At 54.9% G+C, this 23,469-nt stretch overlaps 3 protein-coding genes across 5 annotated transcripts; all 3 read right to left on the bottom strand.

Annotated features, from left to right (window-relative positions):
* Positions 1-2,092: 2,092 nt before the first annotated feature.
* ZGLP1 (zinc finger GATA like protein 1) lies at positions 2,093-4,597 on the bottom strand. Its single transcript, XM_045853703.1, has 5 exons — positions 4,455-4,597; positions 3,833-4,207; positions 2,833-2,918; positions 2,389-2,482; positions 2,093-2,222 (listed from the first exon to the last, which is right to left on the bottom strand). The coding sequence occupies exons 1-5, from the start codon at positions 4,595-4,597 to the stop codon at positions 2,093-2,095; spliced, it is 828 nt and encodes a 275-aa protein (XP_045709659.1).
* Positions 4,598-5,079: 482 nt separating this feature from the next.
* FDX2 (ferredoxin 2) lies at positions 5,080-8,948 on the bottom strand. Its single transcript, XM_045853233.1, has 5 exons — positions 8,792-8,948; positions 8,643-8,697; positions 8,320-8,426; positions 5,759-5,846; positions 5,080-5,500 (listed from the first exon to the last, which is right to left on the bottom strand). Exons 1-5 carry the CDS (start codon positions 8,934-8,936, stop codon positions 5,344-5,346), a joined length of 552 nt encoding a protein of 183 aa, XP_045709189.1. The 5' UTR covers positions 8,937-8,948; the 3' UTR covers positions 5,080-5,343.
* A 207-nt stretch (positions 8,949-9,155) lies between these two features.
* Positions 9,156-23,413, bottom strand: RAVER1 (ribonucleoprotein, PTB binding 1). Of its 3 annotated transcripts, XM_045853403.1 has the most exons (14): positions 23,153-23,412; positions 21,568-21,634; positions 18,756-19,225; positions 15,214-15,405; positions 14,917-15,046; positions 14,472-14,566; positions 13,448-13,535; positions 12,922-13,133; positions 12,732-12,825; positions 12,520-12,656; positions 11,671-11,745; positions 11,079-11,219; positions 10,607-10,690; positions 9,156-10,513 (listed from the first exon to the last, which is right to left on the bottom strand). In XM_045853403.1, the coding sequence occupies exons 1-14, from the start codon at positions 23,369-23,371 to the stop codon at positions 10,367-10,369; spliced, it is 2,151 nt and encodes a 716-aa protein (XP_045709359.1). In that variant the 5' UTR covers positions 23,372-23,412; the 3' UTR covers positions 9,156-10,366. The 3 variants fall into 3 exon arrangements, with proteins under 3 accessions (XP_045709359.1, XP_045709358.1, XP_045709360.1); XM_045853402.1 differs by having other exon boundaries at positions 12,520-12,825; positions 23,153-23,411; XM_045853404.1 differs by lacking the exon at positions 10,607-10,690 and having other exon boundaries at positions 12,520-12,825; positions 23,153-23,413.
* Positions 23,414-23,469: the final 56 nt, after the last annotated feature.

Raw genomic sequence — 23,469 nt, forward strand, 5'->3', positions numbered from 1 at the left:
CAAAAGCAGGAACAGAGCTGCAGATGCAGGAAGCAGGGCTGGACAGCTCCAGCTCCATCAGCTGCCCTTGCAAACATTTCAAGAACCAAGGTGAGAGCAGGAAATGGAGGCACTAGAGGCCAAGCCAGTGCTGGGTGCCAAGCAGAGAAGGCAACAAGGCGCAAATGTGGTGCAGCCCCTGCTGACTGACCCCCCTCAGTCACCTCTCTCTGCTCCCACCCACCTCCTCTAGGTTCCTCGAACCCCCCAAAGTCCTGTCTGCCACAGGGACTTTGCTTTTGCCATTCTGTCTGCCTTGAGTGTCCTCACCCCAAGTAGTCCCATAGCTACTTCCTTATCCTCAGGTCTCTGTGCAAATGCCACCTCCTCAGAAAGGCCTTCCTGAGAACCATAGGGAAGGCCAGCCCCCAACAACTTATCTCCTCTTGTACTTTCTTCCCTCTGTAGCACCCCTCGCTACTTGACATTCTACTAGACATGTAATTGAATGTTTCTTTACTGCCACCCTAGAACACTGACTGCACTAGAGCAGGGATCTTTGTACTGTTCACCGTGCAGTGCCCCCCTGGGGCCTGGAACACAGTAGTTCCTCAATAAACATGGAATGAATGGCCACAAATAGCCAGGGGTTTTGCAGACACGGTCTCAGACCTTCATGTATTCAGTGTGTGCTCCTGAAGAGGTTCTCCATGCTGGACGCTGGGGAGGCCTGTCATGGTGAGGGACACAGATGTGGCGGTAACCTAGCACCTTCGTAGTCACGGTCCAGTAGAGGGGAGGAACGTGAAAGAAATGACCATGGAGAAGTAGAGATCTGAAAATTCTGGTAAGTTCTAAGCAGGAGACCAGCAAGAAGCTGTACCTGAGCCTGCCATGGGTGCAAGAGGGATGTCTGGTTTAGACTATCAGAGTCCTGGGGTGGGGGGAGGGTTCTGCACCAAGGAAGGGACCAAATGACTCGAGATGTGAGGGCTGAGGAATCCGGGCCCAGGCCTCCCGTACAGGCCCACCCAGGAGAGACAAAGGGGGACTTGCCTTTCTGGGCGTGTGGCCAGGCAAGTCTCACTCAGCCCAAGGCAGGGACCACCTCTGTGACTCACACCCCTCCCTCCCTGCCTCCCTCCTGTCCATTCCTCCCAGACGTACTGATGGTCAGTGTGCCCTGGCCATAGTGGCAAGGCTGAGTGCTGTGCACGGCCTGCCTTTCCCACACGGCCTTTGGCTTCAGGCAGGGACACCTTTTGGTTAGAAATCTTGAAAGAGGGGGAGGGGACACAGCAGGGACTGGTGCCTGTAAGAACCCAAGAAGTGACATTCTGCAGGAGGGGTGGAGCTGACAAATAAAGGGCCCACGTGTGTCTATCACTGTGTGCCAATGTGTATCATCTGTGTGTCTTGTGTGTTCACATGTGTCTGTTTTGTCTGTGTCTGTTGGCATGTGTATCTCTCACATATCCATGTATCTTTTGGTCTTGTGTGTGGTCTGTCTCTATGTGTATGTGTGTCTCATATGAGTGTTGGCACATATGTGTCTGTCCATGTGTGTCTTATGTGTGTGTTGATGCATGTCTGTCTTGTGTACATGTCTTTCTACATGTGTTGTCTGTCTGTGTGTGTGGTGGCTAATCCCCTGTCGGGGGCTGGTGCCTTTCTATGACTGTGTGTGTCCCTCAGAACCCCAATGAGAAAACGCCTGCCCCCATTCTGGGGCTGGGGGAATGGCAGGTGAGGGCACCATGAGCTGGGATCCCTGAGTCACAGCAGCCATTCTCTGAGTAGTTCTGCTCTTTATTGTTCCTGCTTTGACAAACAGCATGAGTGTCACTACTGAGAACATTTCCTGAGGGGAGCTCAGCCAACCCTGAGTGGAGCAGGGACCAAGGAGGGGGCCAGTGACCCCCCTGAGACAGGGGCTCTGGGGCCTGAGGCCTGAGTCTTCTGCCTGGTGTCCCTGAATGGGGAGAGGGCAGAGAGGAGGCAGGCTGGAGCCCGTGGGACCCAAGCTCCTTCCCCATGCCTCCTAGGAAGGCTTCTTCCCATTCTCCCCCTAGAGAAACGGAGGCAGCACAGGCTTGGCTGGGTAAGGAAGGGCTTACCCTTCCTGGGTTGGCCCTTGGTGGGGGCCCAGGGACATCCCGCATCTCCCACATAACCTCTTAGGCTGGACATTTTTCCTGGGCACCAGCCAACAGCTGGCACACCGGGTGCCGTACTTCTTGTACCTGGGGTGGGGGTATGAAATCAACATCAGGATGCACCAGGGGCACAGAAACCACTCTAGAAAACCACTTCCCCAAAGATGGGTATTTTCCCTGCCTAATACCCCATGCTAGCTACACAGGCCAATTTGGGAACCCCCACCCCAACTCCCTCCTCCGTTCTGCGGACCTGATACCACAGGCATTGCACAGGGGTGTCCCATCTTCAGCATCTCTCCAGAGTGGGGTTCTCTGGGTCCTACAGGAAGCACAGCGCCGGGGCCCTGAAGGGGTAGAGGCCAAAGGGCAGGAGTCAGAGGCTTAGAGTCCCAGCTCGGAAGGCCCATGTGGGGTGGGGAAATTTGGGAGCATCTCTGTGAAGGCCCTACCTGGCTTGGGGCCAGACCCTGGTATTGCCAGATCTAAGACGAAGGGAAAGCCAGGAAGGGAGACAGATGGCAAAGCTCTGCAGAGGAGGAAGCCGGGGGAGGGGGTGACTCAGCAGACTGAAGGGGGGCACTGAGATTCATCCAGAATGGGTCTAAATGGGGAAGCAGGGTGGGGAGAAAGGACAGGGAGGACGGAAGGTTCCCCCCACCCCTATATTTATAGTTCTCATGTCTCCAGGACTCACCCAGGGCCTCACTGCCTCCTAGGTCGGCCTCAGGGCCCCCAGTGGGGCCTGTGGAGGGCCCCTGAGAGCGGCTGCTGCAGGCCAGGCTGGGGAGTAGACAGGTATTAGTACTGGGGGGGTCTGTATCCTGTCCCATGAAGCCCCCCAAAATAAAGATCTACTATCAAGATATCAGGCACACCCTGGTCAGGTGGCTCAGTTGGGTGGAGCATTGTCTGGTACACCACAAGGTTGAGGGTTCGATCCGAGGTTGAGGCACACAGGAGAGGCAACCAAGTGATGTTTCTCTCTCACCTCAATGTTCCTCTCTCCCTTTCTCTCCGACCTCCCTCCCTTCCCCTCTTTCTAAAGTCAATAAGAAAAAAAAAAATCAATAAACATGTCCTCAGGTGAGGATTTAAAAAAATATAAGCTATCAGGCATCCCTCAGGAGTCATGTGATGCCCAGAAGACCTGGCTTTATCTCTCATTAGTAATAATAATAATAATAATAATAGTAATAATAATACTTTGAGGAGAGAGTCAGCTTGGGGTCAGCCTGACAGGTTGAAATCCCATTTCTCCCTGCCCTTGCTGTGTGACCCTGGACAAGAGATGTCTCCTCCAGTGCCTTGGTTTCCAAATCTGCAAAATGGGCTTTACAGGGCTTCAGTGAACCTATACGCATCAAATGCTGCATGTCACTGCTTACTGTTGATCCTGACAAATGATAGCTATTCTCATTATTGGGAAAAATAATGGTGGCAGCAGCAGCAGCAGCAGCAGCAGCATGCAATGTGCCTGGGCCCCACTCACAAAGGGGAGACCAGGCCCAGACTGGGATATGCGAGGCTATGGCACTACGGCCATGACTGGCACCAGTCTTGCTCAGAGACTGGGCCATTTGTCTTGCAGGGCTGGTGTAGGGGACCATGAGCCCAGGCCTTGAGGTGCCTCTCCACAGGCCTCTGCCCCTACCATTAAGTGCACAAAGGGTGCCCTTGCCGGGGCCAGTTCCTACCTGTAGCTGGGTATGATCTGTAGGCTGGCATCCGGCTTTATTTGAAACTTCAGGGTCACTCCCTCGAACCGGGGGTCCACTTTCTCAGCACCCTGGTGTGGGTTTGACTGCTTCCGGGGTCTCCTCTGGGGTGGGCCTGAAGGGGCTGAGGGAGTCCCCAGAGGCCCCAGACTGTCCCGTTGCTGGCTGATAGGGGTCAGCATGGCCCTGGTATCCCTGGCCAGAGGTGGGGGTCCCAGCACCCCCAGGGCCTTCAGCTCCCAGCAGGGCCCCAGGGCCTGGGTATCCTGGACAGGGGGCTCAGCCTGCCCCTCTGCTGTTTCTCGGAGGAAGCGCAGGGTGGTGACTGAATCCTGAGGTGCAGGCCAGAAGGATCTGGGGACAAGGGGCAGTGTGGTCACCCCTGTCCCTGGGCAGCACCTACATAGGCCTCAGAGACACGGGGCAAGGGCAATTGCATGGCCTCTGACTACATATGACCCACATACCCCTGGGGGTGAGAACCTCTTCTTTGTAAGTACCAGTAACTAACACTGCAACCCCTGAATAACCCCAGGAACCAGAGGTCATGACCCCTTGACCACTGGGTGAGACTGGGGGAAGGGGCAGCTCCTTAACGCACCTGCCACTGGGTCTGAGGCATCTTGGGGTGCTTGGCGCCTGCTGGGTGGGGGGTCCGGGCAGCGGCTCGGGGTCCAGACAGGATGGCGCCAGTAGTTCTCGCAGCATCATAGAGAGATCCGATGCTGGCTTGGCCTCCATCATGCCCCAGCCCAGCCCCCTTCCCTAATCTTGCCCCGCCCCCACGGGCCCACGGATGAGCGCCACCTGGGTGAGGCGAAACCTGGGAGGTGCAGGCGCTTCAGGCAGAGGGGGCAATGTACCCCACCTGGGTGGGGTGGGTGGATTCCGGAGGTCTGCCCCCACCCCTCAGGTCAGCCTTGGCCCTTCTTTCCCTGCCGATTCTGCTACACCCGGCCACTCCGCTCCAAAGCCTGCACAACCTGTGGTGACCAAGGGCGGCCTGGGCTCCTTCAAATCCCTCCGCGGTTGTAGGGGCGGGGCCTTGCCACGCTGAGTACGTGGGCGCTTGCGCTCAGACTCCCAGGCTGTCTTCAGGCTGGTGCCTCAGTTTCCCCGCTGGCCCTACCATTGCTGTGGGAGGGGAGAGCTGAGGGGCTAGAAGATGCAGTTGTGGAAGTGGGGGCTGCACACCCTCCCCATCAAGGACACTCAAGATGCTGGTGTTCTGTAAGATCGTTTTATTGTCACTAATTAGATTCCAACTCCATCCACACTCAGATTCTTAAGGGCTTGGAGAGCGGCCCCAGCAGGGGCCCTGTTCCCACCAGAGCCTGGACATGGGGTCTCTCTGAAACATTTGGCCTCCTGGGTGCTTCCAGCACGTCTCTCTGGCCTGTCCGTGCTCTGGGCTGGGCTGGCAACTTTGGCTTTTCCTCCAATCCTGGCCCAGGGGTCCATGGGTATCTAGGATGGTCTAGCTGCCCATGTCAGTGTGGCTTGGGGACGTGGCCGTCCACATAGAAGTTCCTGGTGATCTTGGGCAGGGTGAATTCAGCCCCTTCCAGCTCGGGTGTCAGCGTGATCTGGCAGCCCAGCCGGGAGTTCTCCTGGAGGAGGGGGGCCATGTCCAGCATGTCATCCTCCCTGGGCAAGGGAGGCAGTGGTTAGCAGCGGGCAAGCTGGTGCAGCTGGTGAGGGTCCAGGAGGGCAGAGGGCACCTCTCAGGCAAAAGAGGGGCAGGCTGACAGAGTCCAGGGAAAGTAGTTAGGGGGCAGTGCCCCTGCCAGCAGCTGGAAAGGGGAGAAAAGCTGGGGCTGCCCAGTGGACCTCTGGATATCAGGGACAAAAAGGCTCAATAGTCAATCCTGCAGCTCAGATCTGGGAGTGAGCTGCCCTGCTCACCTCTCATCAGGGGAAGGCAGAAGGTCCAGGTGGTCCTCGCTCACGTACACGTGGCAGGTAGAGCATGCCAGGGAAGCTTCACAGGCCCCTAGGGGGCAGCAAGTGAAGGGAGTATAGGTGAGTGGCATGATCAGACTGGTGCCATCCAGTGAAAGCGTGTTTCACCACATGCCCCCAATCGTTCCCTCCCTGGCCTGCATACCCCGTGTGACCTACATCCAGTCATCTGCTCAGGTGGCCGATCCTGAACTACAAATAGGTTTTGCAAAGGGATGTACAGGGTGCCCATTTCCCAAGGACTCCCCGGCAAGCTGAGGACCAGGATAGTACAAGGAACCATTAATGAGTGTGAACTTGACTTCAATGTAGCTGAGAGGAAAGGCCAGGCAGGTCCCCTGTAGCCTTTGAATTCCCTTCCTGTGACCCTGTCACTGTGCTGGGCAAATGTGTTCCTGCCTCCCTTCTGCTCCTGAAGGAGGGACTGACTCATTCAGGCCTAGTGGATTAGGGGGAGGGATCAGGAAATAAAGATGCAGAAACTGGAATTTTCTGACTGCCCCTGGACACAGTCCCAACCTTCTGATTGGTGACTGAGAACTGTGCTCAGGGATAATGGCCCTCCCAGACTAAACCCTTCCAGAGGGTTTTCACAGCCAGAATAAAACCCAAACCCCTCTACTCAGTCCTGTGTATCCTCCTACTGCCTCACTCACTCCACATCAGCCACACTGGCCCACCCCCTTGCTCAACTCCACCACCACAGGACCTTTGCACTTGCGATACCCTTGGCCTGGAATACTCTTCTTGCCACTCTTTCCATGGCCAGATCTTAAATTCAGGAACTCAACTGTCCAAGTCCCCCATCTCCTGTTTCTTACTCTCCCCCTTGTTATCTCTTATTAATTTCTGTACAGCACTTATCAGTCTAAGTTACCATGTTAATCTCTGGGTTTACCTGTCCCCTTTCCATTTGTCCTCCTCTCTCTGTACTTGACACTGAGCCTGGCATGTTGTAGATGCTCGAGACATCTGTTATAACTGAACGATGGACAGAATTCTCCTTTCTCTTCCAGACATGTCAGACAATGAGGGTAGAGATGCAAGTCAGCCTCCTGGCCCAGAAGAACCTCCCTGTCTCCTCAGGAGAAACTTGGCTCGAAACTCGAAGTAGTCTCTGGCATCCCTTTCTCAATCCTGTTTCCCACCTTGTTAGCACCCCTATCCCTTGAGATCAAGATTATCTAATATAAATGTCCCTAGTCACGTGTCAGGTACTAAGTATTACTCATGACATCTGTTTAATCTTCCATAGCTACTCTGCAAGATGGAACTAAATTATCCCATTTTATAGATGAGAAAACAGAGGCCCAGAGATGCTAAATAACTTGCTCAGGGCCATACAACTGGTAAGAGGTAAAATCTGAACACTGGCCTCTTGCCTCTAAGACTCATGTTTCCACCTGTGTCCTGAACTGCCAGCCACTGGATTCCAGAACAAAACTTGAGGTAGGCCTGCCAGGACCTGTCCCCGCCCCAGACAGCTCCCCGCTCCAATGACTAAATCAGCCCCCTATTGCATTCACCCAACAAATACCCCCGTACATTTTTCCAGGCTACCCTTCTCAGTTGCTGATGACATAATCGCATATTTACTCCCTATGAGGTTGAAATGGTGTGAAATGATAGGAGCCTTACCTATTTTGTGCATTATTGCCTGGTACACACTAATGTTCAATATTCACAGAAGAGCAGCACAGGTTTAGTGGCTAAAATTGGCTGGGTTTGAATCTAATTTTGCCACTTCACTTGGACCAGGCCTGTGTAACCTGGGGGTCAATTTCCTCACTTATAAAATGAGATAATCTCCTCTACTGCATAAAGTTGTCATGAAGAGTCAATCAGTTAATCTGTGTTAACATGTTTAAAGTAATGTCTACTATTATTATCTTTCCTTCAACAAATACTCATTTAATACCTGTTGTATCTAAATGCCATGATGGGCAAAAGACATGTGTGAACAAGGCATACAGGGTTTCTCATCTTACTCTGGGGAGAGATGACAAAGAAGGAAATGAAACGGTGAGAAGGGCTATGAGGATAATAAAACACAGTCATATGAGAGAGCCCAGGGAATGAGATTGTCACGAAGGTGAAATTTACACTCAGACTTGAAGTTTGAAAAGAAACCAGAAGATCTGGTGGAAAATCACTTCAGACCCTGGGAGGAGAAAATGCAAAAGTCGTGAGGCAGGAATGATGTGGGCAGTTAGAAGGATAGTAAGAAAGGCAATGTGGCTAGAATCCAGGAAGGAAGGAGAAAGACAATACAAGCTCCCAGAGGGTAGGAGTTTTAGGAACGCCTAATAAACATAGGCTGCAAGAATAACATTAAGAGCTGGGAGAGGGTGAGGCAGTGGTGAGGAATCTAAATTTAAGCCAGGGCTGGTGGGAAGCCATGGGAGGATTAATCAGTGGACACATCTGATTTGTGGGGTTTTTTGTTTTGTTTTGTTTTTAACGAATGGTAAGGGCCTCTGAAATTCCCTGTGCCTGGTTCCCACCTTCCAGATCCACCCCATGGCGCTGGGCCAGGTGGAGAACATTGTCCCCGACTCTGCCTCTCACAGGAATCCGTTGGCCTGACCGGTCTACGAACACCACGTTCACCCTGGGGACACACAGGGATGCAGATGCCGAAGTGCATAATGGCCCAGGGTTCAGATGGAATCTAGGGTTAGGAAGTCGGGCTTGGGCCTGACGGACAGGGAATTTGGACGGAGCAGAAGGGGACCCAAGGCTAGAGGATAAGGTAGGAACTAGGAAAACCTCGTGGGATGAGGAATGGAGGACATGCCGCCCTCCCCACCCCCCCACCCCCACTCACACATCCCCGGGCCGCTCGGGGCCGCTGGCTTCTTCCTCCCCGGCTGAAAACGAGCCTGGAAAACACAGTTGGGTGAGCCACGCACAGCGCCCTGTAGGCATTCGGCGGGTTAGTGCTGCTCTCCCCACCCGTTCAGGCGCCCCAGATACCTGTCACCCAGAATTTTCTGGCTGTCGCTGGCACCGCAGCCTCCCCGGATCCCCAAAATCCCCCGAATCGGCTCCACCAGGGACCCTTGGCCACCCGTAGCAAGAACCCGGCATTTGCGCCACCTCGGGTTACGGAGGCGGCCATGACAGGCACCACGTGACCCGAAACAAGGCATGCGCTGTAGCGCACACAAACACAAAAAGACCCGTAATCACCTCAATAGGAACGCAGAGGTCTGTGTGGGGAATGAACTATGGTTAGGAGGCCGGGGAGCGGCGGCAGTCTCCGGCGCACCAATATTTGCGGGGGCCATTCCAAAACCCCCCACCCAAGCCCATTGTCTCAAGAATCAGCCAGCTCTGCTTTCTTTAAAACCATTTACTTACAAACTTTAATTCAGCAAAGGTCTGTGTGAAAGGGTTGGGGAACTCCCTGAAGTGGATGTAGACCCCGAGTGAGAAGAGGGATGCTGGTGGCCTAGTAGGTCAGGGGCAGGGCCCAGGGTCACTTCAGGCTAATAGGTCCTGCTGGTGGGCAGGGGCAGAATTTGTCTGCATGGAGTTGTTGGATTCTGGCAATGGGCCAAGGGGAGGCCAGGTCACCTGGGGATGGAGAAGTGGAGCTCACCTTCAGCAAGTGGGGAGCTAGCAGAGGCTCAGTGAGATGCAGTGCCTGACTCCCACAGACACAGAACAGGGGATCTGGTTGCAGCTGGCAGAGAAAGCCTGTCTCTGCACCTAGGCCTGGGCAGAAGGAAGGTGGAGGTGGTGTGCCATGACCAAGGCTTTGGCCTTCTACTGTCCCCAGGGTGGGGATCCTGGGTAGAGGGATCCTCGCCAATCCCCAGGCCAGAGATGTTTGGTCCTGAGTCAAGCTTCCAGAGCTTGGCATCTGAGGCTCTGGCCAGCGGGGCCTGGGGCTCAGCTTTAAGGCATCAGAAGGCAAGGGGAGTGTGGCAAGGAGTGGAGCACCCAGAGCTGGAGCACACGCCAGACTGGGCAGGGAGGGGCAGGAGACAACCATGCCTGCAGTAGACATGCGAGGAAGAAGAAAGGACTGAGCCATTTCAAACCAGAGTGTAGAATGGAGGCCCAGAAGAATGTTGACCCTTGTAGGTTTAAGAGCTGGGGGTTATCCTGGATTGTTTAAAAAATATTAAAAATTAGAAAAGGAAACAAAAGTCAATTGTCAAAGTTAAAAAAGGGGGAGAGTCTCTGATCCTCACGGGAGGCTAGGGAAACCTCCAAGGCACTCGAAAGGCCAAGATACAGGAGTAACAAGGCAGGAGAGGACTCCCAGAGAGGCAGACGTAGGCAGACACAGGGGAGGGCCAAAAGGGGCCCTGGCCTGCTCTCTCTCTTAAGGCTGCAGGGTTTCCAGGCCAGGAGCAGGCCAAAGATGCAGAGTGGCCCCCAGGCTCTCCCACACTCCTCGGGCTCCAGCTGGTTGGTCAGCAAAGTCTTTCAGAGATTTTTCTATTACTGAGAGGAAAAAACGAAAACAAAAAACACAAAACACCAGAAAATCCAAAAGCGATTTGGTGCAGGCCCTGGAGCATCTCTGGCACTGGCCCCTTAGAAAATCCTCTTGCGCTTCAGGTATGAATCTGCGTAGTGGCCACCAAGGCCTTGGGAATGCTGTCCCACGTAGCTGCCTTCTGGGCTGGGTTCTGGTGAGGGCAACAGGTGGGCAAAGCTGCGTTTCTGGCCGCCCAGTGGTGTCTGGAGACAAAGGGGAGGGTGTGGCAAGTCAGGGGCCACCTGGGGGGAGGGTCACCATTCCCCAGCCCTGTGTCCCCAACCCCTTGCCCGTACCTTCAGTAGGTGGCTGTGGCCATTGGGCCCAGGGCTGAGGCCCAGGAGCCCTTCTCCGGAGCCCAGTGGGGAAGAACCGACAGCCTGGCAGAAATGGGAGATGGGAAGGAGAGGAAACATCCCCCAGAACAAAGGCCAGGGCTTCAGGTTCAAATCTGGTCTCTTGACCAGCCATGAGATCAAGGGCAAATTAATCCCTCTCCTTGAGCCTCAGTTTTTTTTCATCTGTCAACTAGGGCTAATACCACCCCATCCTCTGGGCTACTGGGAAAGTGAGCAGAGGCCCAAGGCTGGGCAGCACCAGGTGCTAGACACACAGGTGTGGGAAGGATGGCCTGTTTTAGTTGGGCCCTGAGCAAAGCTGACCTCTGCCGCCACCCCAGCCTTAACTTTGGCACTGAGAGGGTCACAGGGGTCCCCTGCATTGTGGCTATCCTTGAGAACCTGTGCTCAGCTGGGGGAGGCTCCTCACCTTGTTAAGGTGGCTCTGCTTGAGGCCAGCCTGCAGGCCGCTGGTGAAGTAGGAAGTGGGTGAGCCGGAATAAAAGTGAGAGAGGGATCCCTCACCGCCCCCACCACTCCGTTCGCTGAAGCCACTGGGTGGAGGGGACATCTGCAGAGAGGGGGCCAGCTCAGTAAGGCAGACTATTGCATTACCCCACCCCTTTTGTAAACCACCCCTAAATTTCTCTGAGCGTTGCCATATGACTAGCTTTGGCAAACAGACAGCACGAAGATGCAAGCAGAGGGACCTGCCCTCCCTTCTGCCTCTGAGGAACCACAGGCTGTTCTGCTGGCAGTGAGCTCCTCGTGGAACAGAAACACCATCCTAGCTAGGCCCCCAGTCAAGGCCCATTCACCATCCTACTGACCTTCAGATATGACTAAAGTCACTATGGAATGCTAAGCCCCCAGGTGACTGCAGAGAACCACCCACCCACTGCCCTCCAGAATGGTGTGAAATAATGTTTGCTATTCTAAGCCATAAAGTGGTAGGACCACCGGTTACACAGCAAGAGCTAACTGATACACCCAGGAGGTGGGATTCGCAGGGCACCTCTTACTTTGTGTCGGCTGGGTCTGTGAGGCCCGAGGGCTGGCTCCCGTGGGTGGGAGAAGAGCCGCCTAGGTCCCACATCCTGGAAGTGGGAGAAAGTGTTTTGGGTTGGGGTCTGCGCCAACATCACTCCTAGCTGAACTGCCCAGCACAGATGTCATTAGGGAAGTCTGCCCCTTCCAGTATGAGACAATTCTAGTGCATGGAGCAAACTCGGCCTGTGGCATCGGGCAACAAGACAAGATGTGCTCTGTCCCAGGGGGTGGTTCCACCTCAGACCCAGTGATGACTGCAGTGAAGTCACGTGGCCCCAATGGAGCCAGGTGTTTGGAGTTTTCAAGGCAAGCTGAGCATCAGGGTTGTGTGAACACTTGCAGTGTTTACATGTATATGTTGGTATCAGCATTTATTTCAGTTGTTATTTTTTTGTAATCTGGTGTAGGCTAAACATAACACAGGTGGCCTGCAAGTGGCCAGTCTGAAATGTCTGACCTGGAAGACACTGGAGTCACAGAAGGAACAGTTCCCCAGGGACAGAGACAGGGATCTCAGAGAGGAGGAGAGAGAAAAGGGCCAAGAAGGCTGGGCCCTGTCTCTAAGGAAAAGCAGAAGTGCAGCCTAAGGCCTCTTGGGAGAGAAAAACAGACAGGAAGCAAGGTCTGATGGGCAGAGACAGAGACATGAGACTGAAGGGCAGAGACTGTGCCTGACATGTTCCCCACTGTCTCCCCAGTGCTTGGCCTGCCACAGTCAGTCCTAGAGAAATACTGGTTTAGCGAATGCCTTGCTCTCAGGGGACAAAGGGCCACAGCAGCCGCCTTCAGGAGGGCTGGCCACAGGGCAGGCTGATACTCACCGAGGGGTAGTCAAAGCCATAGTTGTCAGGGAGCCCTGGTTCAGGGGACAGGTGGGTGCTGGTGAGGTGGCTGAGCAGGCGGGACTTGAGCTGGAAGGCTTTGCTGTTGCCACTGCCTCCGCTGCCACCTCTGGGCGCTGGAGGATTAGGCAGGGGGCCCTCAGCTGGACGGCGGCTTCTTCCAGTACCTCCCCAGCCCCGGGCCTCCTTACCCGCCAGGTTGCTGGCCGGGAGCAGGCTGTGTAGGTTCAGGTAGGGGTTCAGGGGGATACGGAAGTCCTTTGGGGGCTCCCCAAGCAGTGAAACCTATGGCAAGAGGGCTGGATTTGCAAGGGTCCCTGACAGGGGAAACACTGCAGGGCAGGGAGCTGTAACAGTGCTGGGCACAGGGCAGGACCTTACCCCGGGGGGCGTTGGCAGAGGTCCACTGTCTTTCTGGAGGCCCCTGAGGCCAGTGCCTAGGAGCCCCACAGGGGCAGGGGATGGAGTGAGCTGGGCTGCTGGGGGACCCAGGCCCATGGTTTCCCGATCACCCGAGGAAGGGCCGAGCAGTGGCGGCAGTAGGGGTGGTGGCTTCCCTCGCCGGGGTGGCAGCTCTGGGGGAAGGCTCCCTCCTACAGAGAGGAGGAAGGTATCAGTGGCCCAGACACACAGGACCTTTCCTTCCCAAGGTCCTAGCACATCTGCTTGGACAAGGGTAGACAGGTGAGGGACAACTATGTCCTGTGCACTGAGCAGAGTCCTGTGAGTGCATCAACTCCAGAATGCTCATGGAAGCCCCCAGGAGGTGGGTACCTGGCTGACAGACACTGAAACCCAAAAAGGTTAGGACACTTGTCCAAGGCCATACAGCTGGAAATAAACATACCCAATGAGTGAGGGGGAAGCAGGATGGGCCCAGAGATGATGAGGGAGCAGGGTCTGTTACCTGCAGACAGCTCCCCAAGGAGGGGGTTGGCCGACTGGGACCCAGGTTGGAGGGTGCCCAGGGGAGAGTCTCCCAGGATCCCGGGCTTCTGGGGATAGAACAGAGTCAGCTGGAGATGGGGGCAGTGTGGCCTGAGCAGCAGACAGGTGTTGCCCAGGGCCTCAGCAGTGACAACACCCAGCACACCCAGACTCCAGCCCATGCTTGGTCATGTGTCCCCCAGTGTCTGCAACTCCCTGGCTCTCACCCATCTGGCCAGCCAATGGTAGCCAAGGGCCTCCTGCATGCCAACGCCCATGGGAGACCTTGGGGAAACCAAGGGAACATGGACCACGCATTCAGCAGTCAGGTGCTATCACCCCACACTGTGAGTCCCTCTCAGACATACACAGTGACAATCCTCAGGCACCCACCACCCCACATCCAGCCCCCTTGCTGATTAGCACGGAGGCAGGCATTCTTAGCTACCCATGGACTTAGTCGGTCTCTTAGGCAGACAAAGGTCCAAGCCCACAACCTCACATTCTGTCAGTTACCATCATACTCATGTCACAGTGGACTTGGCCCCAGTGAATCAACCCAGACAGGGCAGTGTGTATACTGTTTTTTTTTTTTGTGCGTGCATGTCTCTGTGTGTATGCTTCTATGTCTGCACCGAGGGTCGTGTGGTGTCTCTGTGTGTGCGCCTCCACCGGTATAGGTTTTTGCATATGTGCATGTCTCCACGTCTCCGTGTGTGCATTGTGGTGGTATGGTGTATGTACATGTGTGTCTTTTTGTATGTCTGCATGAGGGAGTTGGGGTAAGAGGCCACTCTGTTCCCTAGTGAGGCCCGGTCTTTCTTTCCCAGACTGAGCCACTTCCTGAGTCCTGCACACCTGCAACAGGCCAGGCCCCATATTAAGCACCAGGGACAGTCAGATGGCCCACAAGCCAGAGGGCGAGCCACTGGCAGGCACAAGGAGTGTTTGAAACCGAGAGAATGTGTGTGTGAGCAGGAAGCCAGGGCCCACGGCCATGTTACCTTCTGACCCTGCGCCTGCAGGGCCAGCTGCAGCAGCGCTGTGGACAGGGCGGGTCCGTTAAGCAGTGGCATGGCCGGGGGTGCACCCAGGAGACCTGGGAGGAGACCAGGAAATGGGTGGTGGTTCCTAGATAGAAGTCCCCCTCCTCAATTAAAGACGGCCCTGGGCCTGATACCATGAGAGGGCAAGTGAACAGCCCCAAGGAAGGGCCTGGGAAGGGAGAGTTCACCCTGGGGAAGGATGGCCCCTTTTCTACCACCCTGCCTCCCTGCAGACTGCAATGCTGCCACCTATGACCCCTTGCAGGTGACCTCCATTTTCACCCCAGTTCTTGCTCATGGGGGGCTGTTGGCACTGGGAGCTCAGATGGGAACACAGTCCTGGGGAGTTGCCTGGTTCTGAGAGGCTGGGGACCCCACCCACTGCCCACCTGACCTGCCTTACCCTGCTTGCCTCCTGAGTTGCCATGAAGCAGAGGATTAAGCAGCAGCTGGAGGGAGGCAGAGGGCCCCAGGCTGTTGAGCAGCTGTAGGATGCTGGGTTCAGGCAGGAGGCCTTTGCCCCGATTGAGGGCCTGAGGAGAGAAGAGGAGGGTGGTTCACAGCCCAGCTAGGCCAGAGGTGGGACCATGTCCCTCCCTGTTGCCCCAGAACCTGGGTAATAAAGACCAGGAGCCCTGATTTCTCAAGAGAGGAGGGCCTGGCCCCCCAGCTACCCTATCCCCACTCCCTGGGCACTTACTGTGGCCTGGGCAGCGATGAGCGCAGCCAGCATGCTGCGGCCAGGAGGCCCTGGGGCGCAGAAGGAGGTACGCAGGTGGCTGCCCCCCAGTGCGAGGCCGTCTGCTTGCTGCTGTGCTTCTTCGGCCATCTCAGCTGTCTCGTACTCCAGCACGGCGAAGCCCTTCAGCTGCCCGTCCTGGCCGTATGCCAGCTGGTGGGGGTGGCAGGGAGGTGGACATGAGTGCCAGGGGTACAGTGATCACTGTGACCAGACATGGATCCCAATTATGATAGAGAACCCACCCACATCAAGAGGGTATTATTTGGGGGCCCAACACTGCCCTGAGCCGTGTTTCTGCATTTGCTCATCGATTCTTTTCAATGGCCCTGAGAAGCTGCATCCTACCCACTTCTCAGAGGGGACAACTGAGGCTCAGACGTCAGTATGCTCAAAGTCACAGAGCTGATGGGAGGGCAGAGCTGGGACCCACCTCACAGGGATCAACTCCCTTGGGCCTCATACCACTATCACTTTGGGACTTTGTGTGATTCCTGAGCACAGGACAGCACAGAGATAGGAGTGGAGAGCTGAAGGTGCACTGAGGCAGCTGGGCTAACAGGAAGAGGGACTGGCTGGGAGAGGCAGGTGGCTTAGGAGCACCAGCAAATCAGGAGCCTGAGGCCAAGGATGCTGCAGCCAGGGCTGGGAAGGCACACAGCTGGGGAACAAAGCAGGTGGCCTCTGAGCTCAGGTTGGAGACTGGTGGTGCAAGGAAACATAGCCCGTGAGACACAGGGAACAGAGGTGTGGTCATGGGCAGACCAGGGAGGCCTCTCTACTGCCCTTGACTGCAGCCATTTGATACTTCAGGCCCACAGCCCCTCCTCTAGACTCTGGGGCCAGATATGTTCCAGAACTGAAAATTTTTAAGAAATGAGAAAGAGAGAATGTCACACACACTATACATTACATATCAGTCACCCCAGTGGGGTCCAGGGAACCCTGAAAATTAAACACACAAATAGCTCTGCAGCAAGACACAAAGAGAAAGCCATGAACAGCTCCACATTGGTTCTTTGCTGCCAGACCTCCCAGTTTTCAGGGCACTGAGGGCGCTAGAATTCTGGGCGAGGCTGTCCCAGAGCAAATAGGTTCTGGGTGAGAGCACCCAGCTGGGCCCTTCACTGCACCCACATGCAGGCCCTGTCAGCATGCTGCAGATGAGGAAACGAGGCTCCGAGAGGGGCAGTCCCTTGCCCAGGCCACAGAGCTAGAGTGTGGTGCAGTTTGGGACAAGTGCAACACCCACCAGTACAGAACAGTGGACTCCATAAAATGGAATATGCAAGCTGCAGAAGGGATGAGAATGTTTTCACGTCGGAATGTGGAAAGATGGCCAGGATACAACAAGGGGAAAAGCCAAACCAACATAGGCACAGCAATAACTGGGTCAAGAAAAGAGGAATGCAGGAACTCATCGGAACTGCGCGGCGAGATCTCACTGGAAGGACAGGGCAGAGGGGTGGGAGTGGGGTCCTGCGGGGAAAAGAGCTGGGGACCTGCAGGGTACCTTTACACAGAACTCGCTCAATTTCCAAATGCGATTGGACTGCCCATTCAGAAAAACAAATGGAAAAACCTTTTTTCACAAACCTACTTTATACATATCTATAATATTCAAGTACTTTTTTTGCAACTCTATAATGAATTAAGGCATTTATGATATATAGATTGCCCTGTGAATAAATGGCAAAGTGCACTACAGTGGATGGCTATGGGGTCTCCTTGGTGGTCTCATCATGATTATGTTGAAAATAAAAACCCACACCCCCTCAGGACAGCAAACTCCCAGTGTGGCATCGGCCACCCTGGGAGGCAGGGGCACTCAGTTAAAGGCATGGGCCCTAGAGTCAGCTGTCTAACCTTGATTCTGGGCAGGGCCCTGCAAATGGCCAGCCCTGGCCTTTGGTTTCCTCATCTGGAAGATGGGCAGCAACTGTACCTACTTCAAAGGGTGGGTGTGGGGATTCAATAAGACATTCGACAAGAGCAGAGGAGGGTCACCAGGCATAGCAGTTCAGGGAGGCTGCTGGCTGAGGCCCAGCACCACTTTGAGTGCCCAGGTAGGGAAGGCGCTAGCCATCAGCCCATCTCTGGCCAGGCCCCACCTCAAGGCCCGGATGCATGTCTTCTCACCATCACAAATGAACAGAGACTCTGATGAATAAAAGGGTCAAAGGGGAACCAAGGCCATGTGGCTCTTAAGTACGGGAACTGAGGCTCAAACCTCAACCTTCCTGACCTCGAACCCAGCCTCTGTTCAATTAGAATGCCTAATGTAAGTGGAAGAATAAACAGGCAGCTGTTCACAATAGCCCAATCAAAAAGTGCTGCTAGCCCCATTTCCAGAGGGGGAAACTGAGGCTCAGAAAGAGAACCTGTAGTTGGTCATGGCCTTGCAATCCTCATGTTCTACATGAGGAGGTGGCTTCCAAGCTAACTCATCAGTGTCCTGTGCCCTGCCCAGGGCCTGACACACAGTAGGAGCAGGTGCATGAATGAATGCTGAGGGAACGAGGGGAGGAGCTCCTGCAGATGTCCAATTCCCCAGGTCCTAACATCCATCCATATGAAGGAGTGGGCCCCACCCAAAACCACAGAGCTGAGGTCTGGGTCCAGAACTATCCTGTCTGAGCCAGGTACCAGCCTCCTTCAGGATGCCCGGGGCCCCAGGGCCCTGGGGCCAGGCTGCAGCATTCCAATCTTGGCCCTACAAGGTTTCAGCTATATGACCCAGGGCAGGTCACTTGATCACTCTGTGCCTCAGGGTCCCCTCCCAAAAAGGAGGATAATATCTGCCTGTCCAGGCTGTTACAGGATAAAGGGATAGCAATAATATGTTCACAATCCAGTGGGTGCTGAAGGAACACCCATCTTGGCAATCTGTAGGCAAGACCACCTGGGGCTCTCCCAGGGCTGGGCCCGGCCTATTCCCCCCCATGGTGCCTGCCACAGGGCTGGGCACACATACAGAAGTGCCTGACAAATGTGACTTGGGTGAACCAGGGATTATTTTGTTAACCAATGTGTGATTTTTGAACCCCTTCTTAAGAATGAATCTGGTCAAGTGCACTTCCTGACCTCAGGCCTTAAACAAACTGGGATCCTCTGGAGCAGTCTCCTCCACGCTGTGCTTAGGACCCAGTAGGTATTCCAGAAACATTGAGTGCAGATGTGACAGTGAATGAGGGATGAGCAAGCCTCCTGTCCAGCTTTAACAAGGGCAGCCTCACCTGCACTTCACGGGGAGAGAAAGCCAGCGAGGTCAAACCAGTCACTAGAGGGGCGCAGGGATTTGAGCCTCAATAACCTGACTCCCATCTGAGCTGTCACCCACTGCACCATGTGGCCTAACAAGACCCCCACTGAATGTGGTGTCATCAAGACTACTAAAAAGAGACACAGGAGATTGGGAGAGGGACAGTGACTCCAAAGACCCCCCTCCCAGGTGCTCGGGACTTGGCATCCGCTCTCCAGCTCCCACTCCAGGCACAGCTCACCTGGCAGAAGGTCGGTGTGTGGACAGCTGACAGAGCCCGGCGCAGGGCCTCCACGTCACTGAAGCCAGCGGGCAGGCGGTCAACACAGAGGCAACGGGAGTGGAGCAGGGCTGGTGTCAGTTGCCCTGCATCTGTCCAGTGCACATACAGGGTGCGCGTGCCCAGGGGCTTGCCCAGAAGGTCCGACTTGGCACGGGCAGCTGAGTCCTTTTTCATGTACTCGGCGAAGCCATAGCCCTTGGAATGGCCAGTACGCTCGCTATAGACCAGGAAGCAGCGCTCCAGGCTGCCAAAGGGCCGTACCAGCTCCTCAAACTGCTGCTGTGTGAGGCTGGGGGGCAGGTTGGCCACGCAGAGCAAGGCGTCGGTGGGCTGCAGCTGCACTGATAGCTCTCGCTCCCGCAGGCAGCTCTGGTGGAAGGTTTTGATGGCGGCCTCAGCCTGCTCCCCATTCAGCAGGGTCACGAAGGCTGTAGCAGGAGGAGGAGTGGGTCAGTGGGGTCCCTGAGAGTCTGCTCTCGACCCCATGACCGCCCACCGTTACCTCTCTCTACATTACACGTAATGTCACATTATTGACCTACCAGGACACCTCATGCCCCAGCAGATTGGATAGTTGCCAGCCTTGAGAAACTCACACAAGTACCACCCACCTCCAGGAGACCTGCTCCCTGCCCTCACCCCCACTCCTGCTCTCAACCTACTCATGAGCTCACCTGCCCTCTTATCTACTTACTGTGTGCCTGGCTAAGTGATACATAGGAAATAAGTGTGTGACTTGGATGACATACAGGGTAGTGGTTAAGCATGTGGTCACTGGAGCCTGCATTTCAACTCCAGCCCAAGTGGCTGTGAGGGGCCTCAGTTTCCCCATCTGTTGAATGGACATAACACACTCCTCATAACCACCATTGTGCTAGCAGGGAAGTGGGTCTAAAGCTGTGCCCTCCTGCCCAAGGGGAGGAACCTGGACTTGAACCCAGGCAGACACCTCCACAGCCCCACTCTGCACCCACCCTTTCCTTACCACCTTTCTAGGCCACCAACACTTCTCATGTTTGAATCCCTGCTTCAGCCTCAGTCCCCCTGCCACTCCTGACTTGCTGTTTACTCAACAGCTATAGCTTTTCAAAAATGATAATCAGAACGTGCCAAGGCCTTATCCAGAGGCTTCTCACTGCAGGCCCCAAGGGAGCCTGTGTAGCCTGATCCCATGGCTTTGCTGACCTCCTTTCCCATCTCTTGCCACTACATGCTGGACCATGCCTGGCACATGCCCCCACAGGCCTTTGCACCTGCTTTTCCCTGAGCATGAAACACTGACCCCCCTCCCTTTTTTCACCTGGTTAATCCTGATATACCCTTCAGATTGACTGCACACATCACTTCCTCAAGGCCTACCCTGATTATTCCTGTTTCAGATCCCAGCTCTGGGCTCCCACAGCACCCTGCAGCTTCTGGTGCCACAACCACATCACCTTCATGCCTGCAGTTGTGTGAGTGACATCCCTCCCCTCCAAGACTAAACCATCTCCATTTGGTTCACAGCTGTGTTCTCCAGTCCCAGCACACACTGGTGCTCAATAAACATTCACTGAAAGACATTATTAACAAAAGAGTCACTTAACCTTTGGATCCTCAATGTCTGGCACATACACTTATGAGGTGCTCAATAATCCTGACTTACTGCCCCTGCCAACTAGTTTACTAAGTATCTACCAAGTGCCAGACACCCACACCCTTTTTAGGTATTTTAATGGCTTTGGCCTTGTGGCCAAACCAAGCAGGTCATACCCAATTTGCTGGTGAGAGAACTGAGGCTCAGAAAGGGTGACTCACTTGCCTATGGCCACACAGTGAGGACAGATTAGGACTCAAACCCAGGTGCTTTTACCTCCAAAGCCCATGATCTTAACCACTACCTTGGTCCACCAGGTAGGTCTCCAGGGTCATCTGTTCTCACTCACCTGCTTCTCACCCAAATTACAGATTGCACATACAATATGTAGAGGACACAGACACCCACCAAGGGTCTCCCACACAAGTTGGGGGGGGGGAGGTGCAAGCTGATAAGACCTGTGTCTGTTCTCACGGAGATGACCACTCAGTGCAGGAGGCAGGTGAGTGAGCCAGCAGTGACAGCCCAGGGCATCACTGTTACGATGGGGAAAGAGTGCTCAGGGCACTTAGAGGAGCTGCCTGCCTCCACCTGGACAGAAGAGGGAACAGCTAACAACAGTGGCAGATGGAATGCCTGGAAGCTTGAAACTAAGGAGATGGCAAGGCTGGGGCACACCCTTGCAAGACAGTGTCCAGAGGAGCCTCAAACAGGTTTTGAGGAGAGAGAATAACAATCAGGTTAGGATTAGGTTCAACGAGATTTGCAATCAGACTGATCAAATTTGATGGACCCTGGCTCCCTGGGAGGGCAAGCAGGAGTGTGAAATCATGCAGGCAGAAAGGCCAGAGGGAGGCCGCCATTTTGGCAGAGGCGGAGGGCCACCAATTGTTCTGGAGAGCTTGAAGAAGGCCAGACAGGCCTGGGTGACTGGCTGGCTGTGGGGTAGAGGGGATGGCACGGGAAGCAGGGGAGCCCAGTGCTCAGGTATCTGGCTGAGTGGCTTAGAGAAGGAACATATCAAGCCTATTCCATGATGGACATCCAGGAAAGACTGGGACAACAGTCTGTCTTGTGCTGGCCTAGGGGATGATGTTGGGCCCAAAATTCAGGAAATGAGACACTGGGCCAGAAAGCTCCTAGCTTTAGGGGCTGTCACTCCTTGTCACTAGCCCACCCCACAGCCCCACAAACCTGTCCCTTTGTATTTGTCCACAAAACAGTACTTGAGCTCATAGTCGCTGAGCAGGTCGTGCACTTCCTGCGGAGACAGAAGCCAAAGGACAGGGAGTCACCAAGGGATGAAGGAAGCAATCCAGTGCCACCTTCACATGGAACAGCTATGAAGGCAGATCAATTTTATTCCCCATTTTACAAAGGAGGAAACTGAGGCTCAGAGCGGTTACTTCCCCAAAGGCATTGAGGCCAGACCTGGCAGAGCTGTGATTCAGAGTCTAACTGCAGACCCCATGCTCCTAACCAACACGACATGCTCTTAGAGAGCCAGGTGGGTCTGAGTTCAGGTCTAAGCACTGCCGTATACACTTAGAGAAGCTGTCCAATCTGTCTGACCCTCACCTGGCAAGACTGTTTTCAACAACGTTATAAGTTAGGTAATAACAAATCCATTTTGCAAATGAGGAAACTGAGGTTCAGGGAGGTGAAGGTCATGGGGTTGGTCAAAGTGGCAACAGGAATGCCAACCAGGGGTACCTGACTGGGGACCCTGTGTACTTGAAGCCTACATTGTGTGGCTTTCCAATTCCCTCCTACTGACATAGCCTCCTTCTTTCAAACCAGCTGCGGGGGTGAGGCTCTGGAGCCTGCTTGTGCCAGATACACTGTGCACCCTGCAGGAGACACAATGTGTTCTCAACTGAGAGATGGCAGGTGTTAGGAGCAGGGCCTGCTCTGAAAACAAACCAGATCATGCTTAGTGGTGCAAGCCCCAGGTCTGTCCCCAAGTCATGCCCTCCTAACACCCTGGGGGCCCTAACAGCCATGTGGTCACCTACAGGCAGTGTGCGCCTGTGGCCAATGTGTTGGTGGGCCAGAGAGCAGAAATTCTCAGCAACAGGAAGAAAGAACCCATTCTACCATTACAGGGCAGGGCATACCAGATGCAATCTCCTTGGGTCCAAAGAGCACTGGAAAGCCCTGCACATAGGCCCCAAGAGAAGAGCACCCCTGGCCAGATCAGCCAAGGTGGGGCGTGGGGCCCCACAGAACACTGGTCCCTCCTCTTTCAGGTCTGTGGGCAGAATACCTCTTTTTCCAAATTCATCTTGGGACTTTTGGGGAAGAAAGACCCCAGGAGCTGCTACAACTTCTGATCTATCCCTAAGAGAAATTAATAAACCGTGCTAAGGATATTCTAGCCAACCCTGAAACTGGTGGCTATAGGGTCCTGCCATCCCATGGTAGAGGGGAATGAAAACAATCAGGGCTGGGAGCAGTCTAGCTGTCCATTCACAATCCCCCAATTTGGCTAAAGCTGTCCTCCCACTTCAATCATTTTGTCTCTTCCAAGCCTGTGGTCGCCTCGCCCCCACCCCGCAACGTCCTGCCTCAGTCCAAAGTTGGTTTCTCCCTCCATCACCGCCCCCCCCAACCCTCTCTTGGTCTCTTCCAACCTCTCCTGGATCTTGCGCTAAGACTCTCCCGCCAGGGCCCCCACCCCCCGGCACGCCAGCGTTGGTGTTGCCTAGTTCTCCGCCCCCCCCCGCGCGCACGCGCACGGTGGTATTTCCCGCCACGCTCTCACACTGCCCCCCCATACCTGGTTGGTCACGTCCCCCGGGAGGCCCCGGATGAGTATCTTGCGGCGGTTACGGAACTGGCGCTCAGTGTGTTCCAGGCGTTTCCTGATCTCCTCTGGATCTAGCGGTGGTAGTTCTTCTTCGGGCGCCCGGCGCCCCGCCGCATCATCAGCTTCAACCTCGGCCCCAGGCTCCGGGCTCAGTGGGGGCCGGTGAGTAACGGACACGTCGGCCGCCATCTTGGGGAACCCGGCGCCTTCTGGGACCAGCGAGCTGGGGCGGAGCGGCATAGAGCGGCAACGAGGGCGCATCTACCTATTGGCTGGAAGAATTCCCG

Source organism: Phyllostomus hastatus, unplaced genomic scaffold (genome assembly GCF_019186645.2).
Source record: "Phyllostomus hastatus isolate PE091 unplaced genomic scaffold, TTU_PhHast_1.1 phas_contig_98, whole genome shotgun sequence".
Classification (NCBI taxonomy): domain Eukaryota; kingdom Metazoa; phylum Chordata; class Mammalia; order Chiroptera; family Phyllostomidae; genus Phyllostomus; species Phyllostomus hastatus.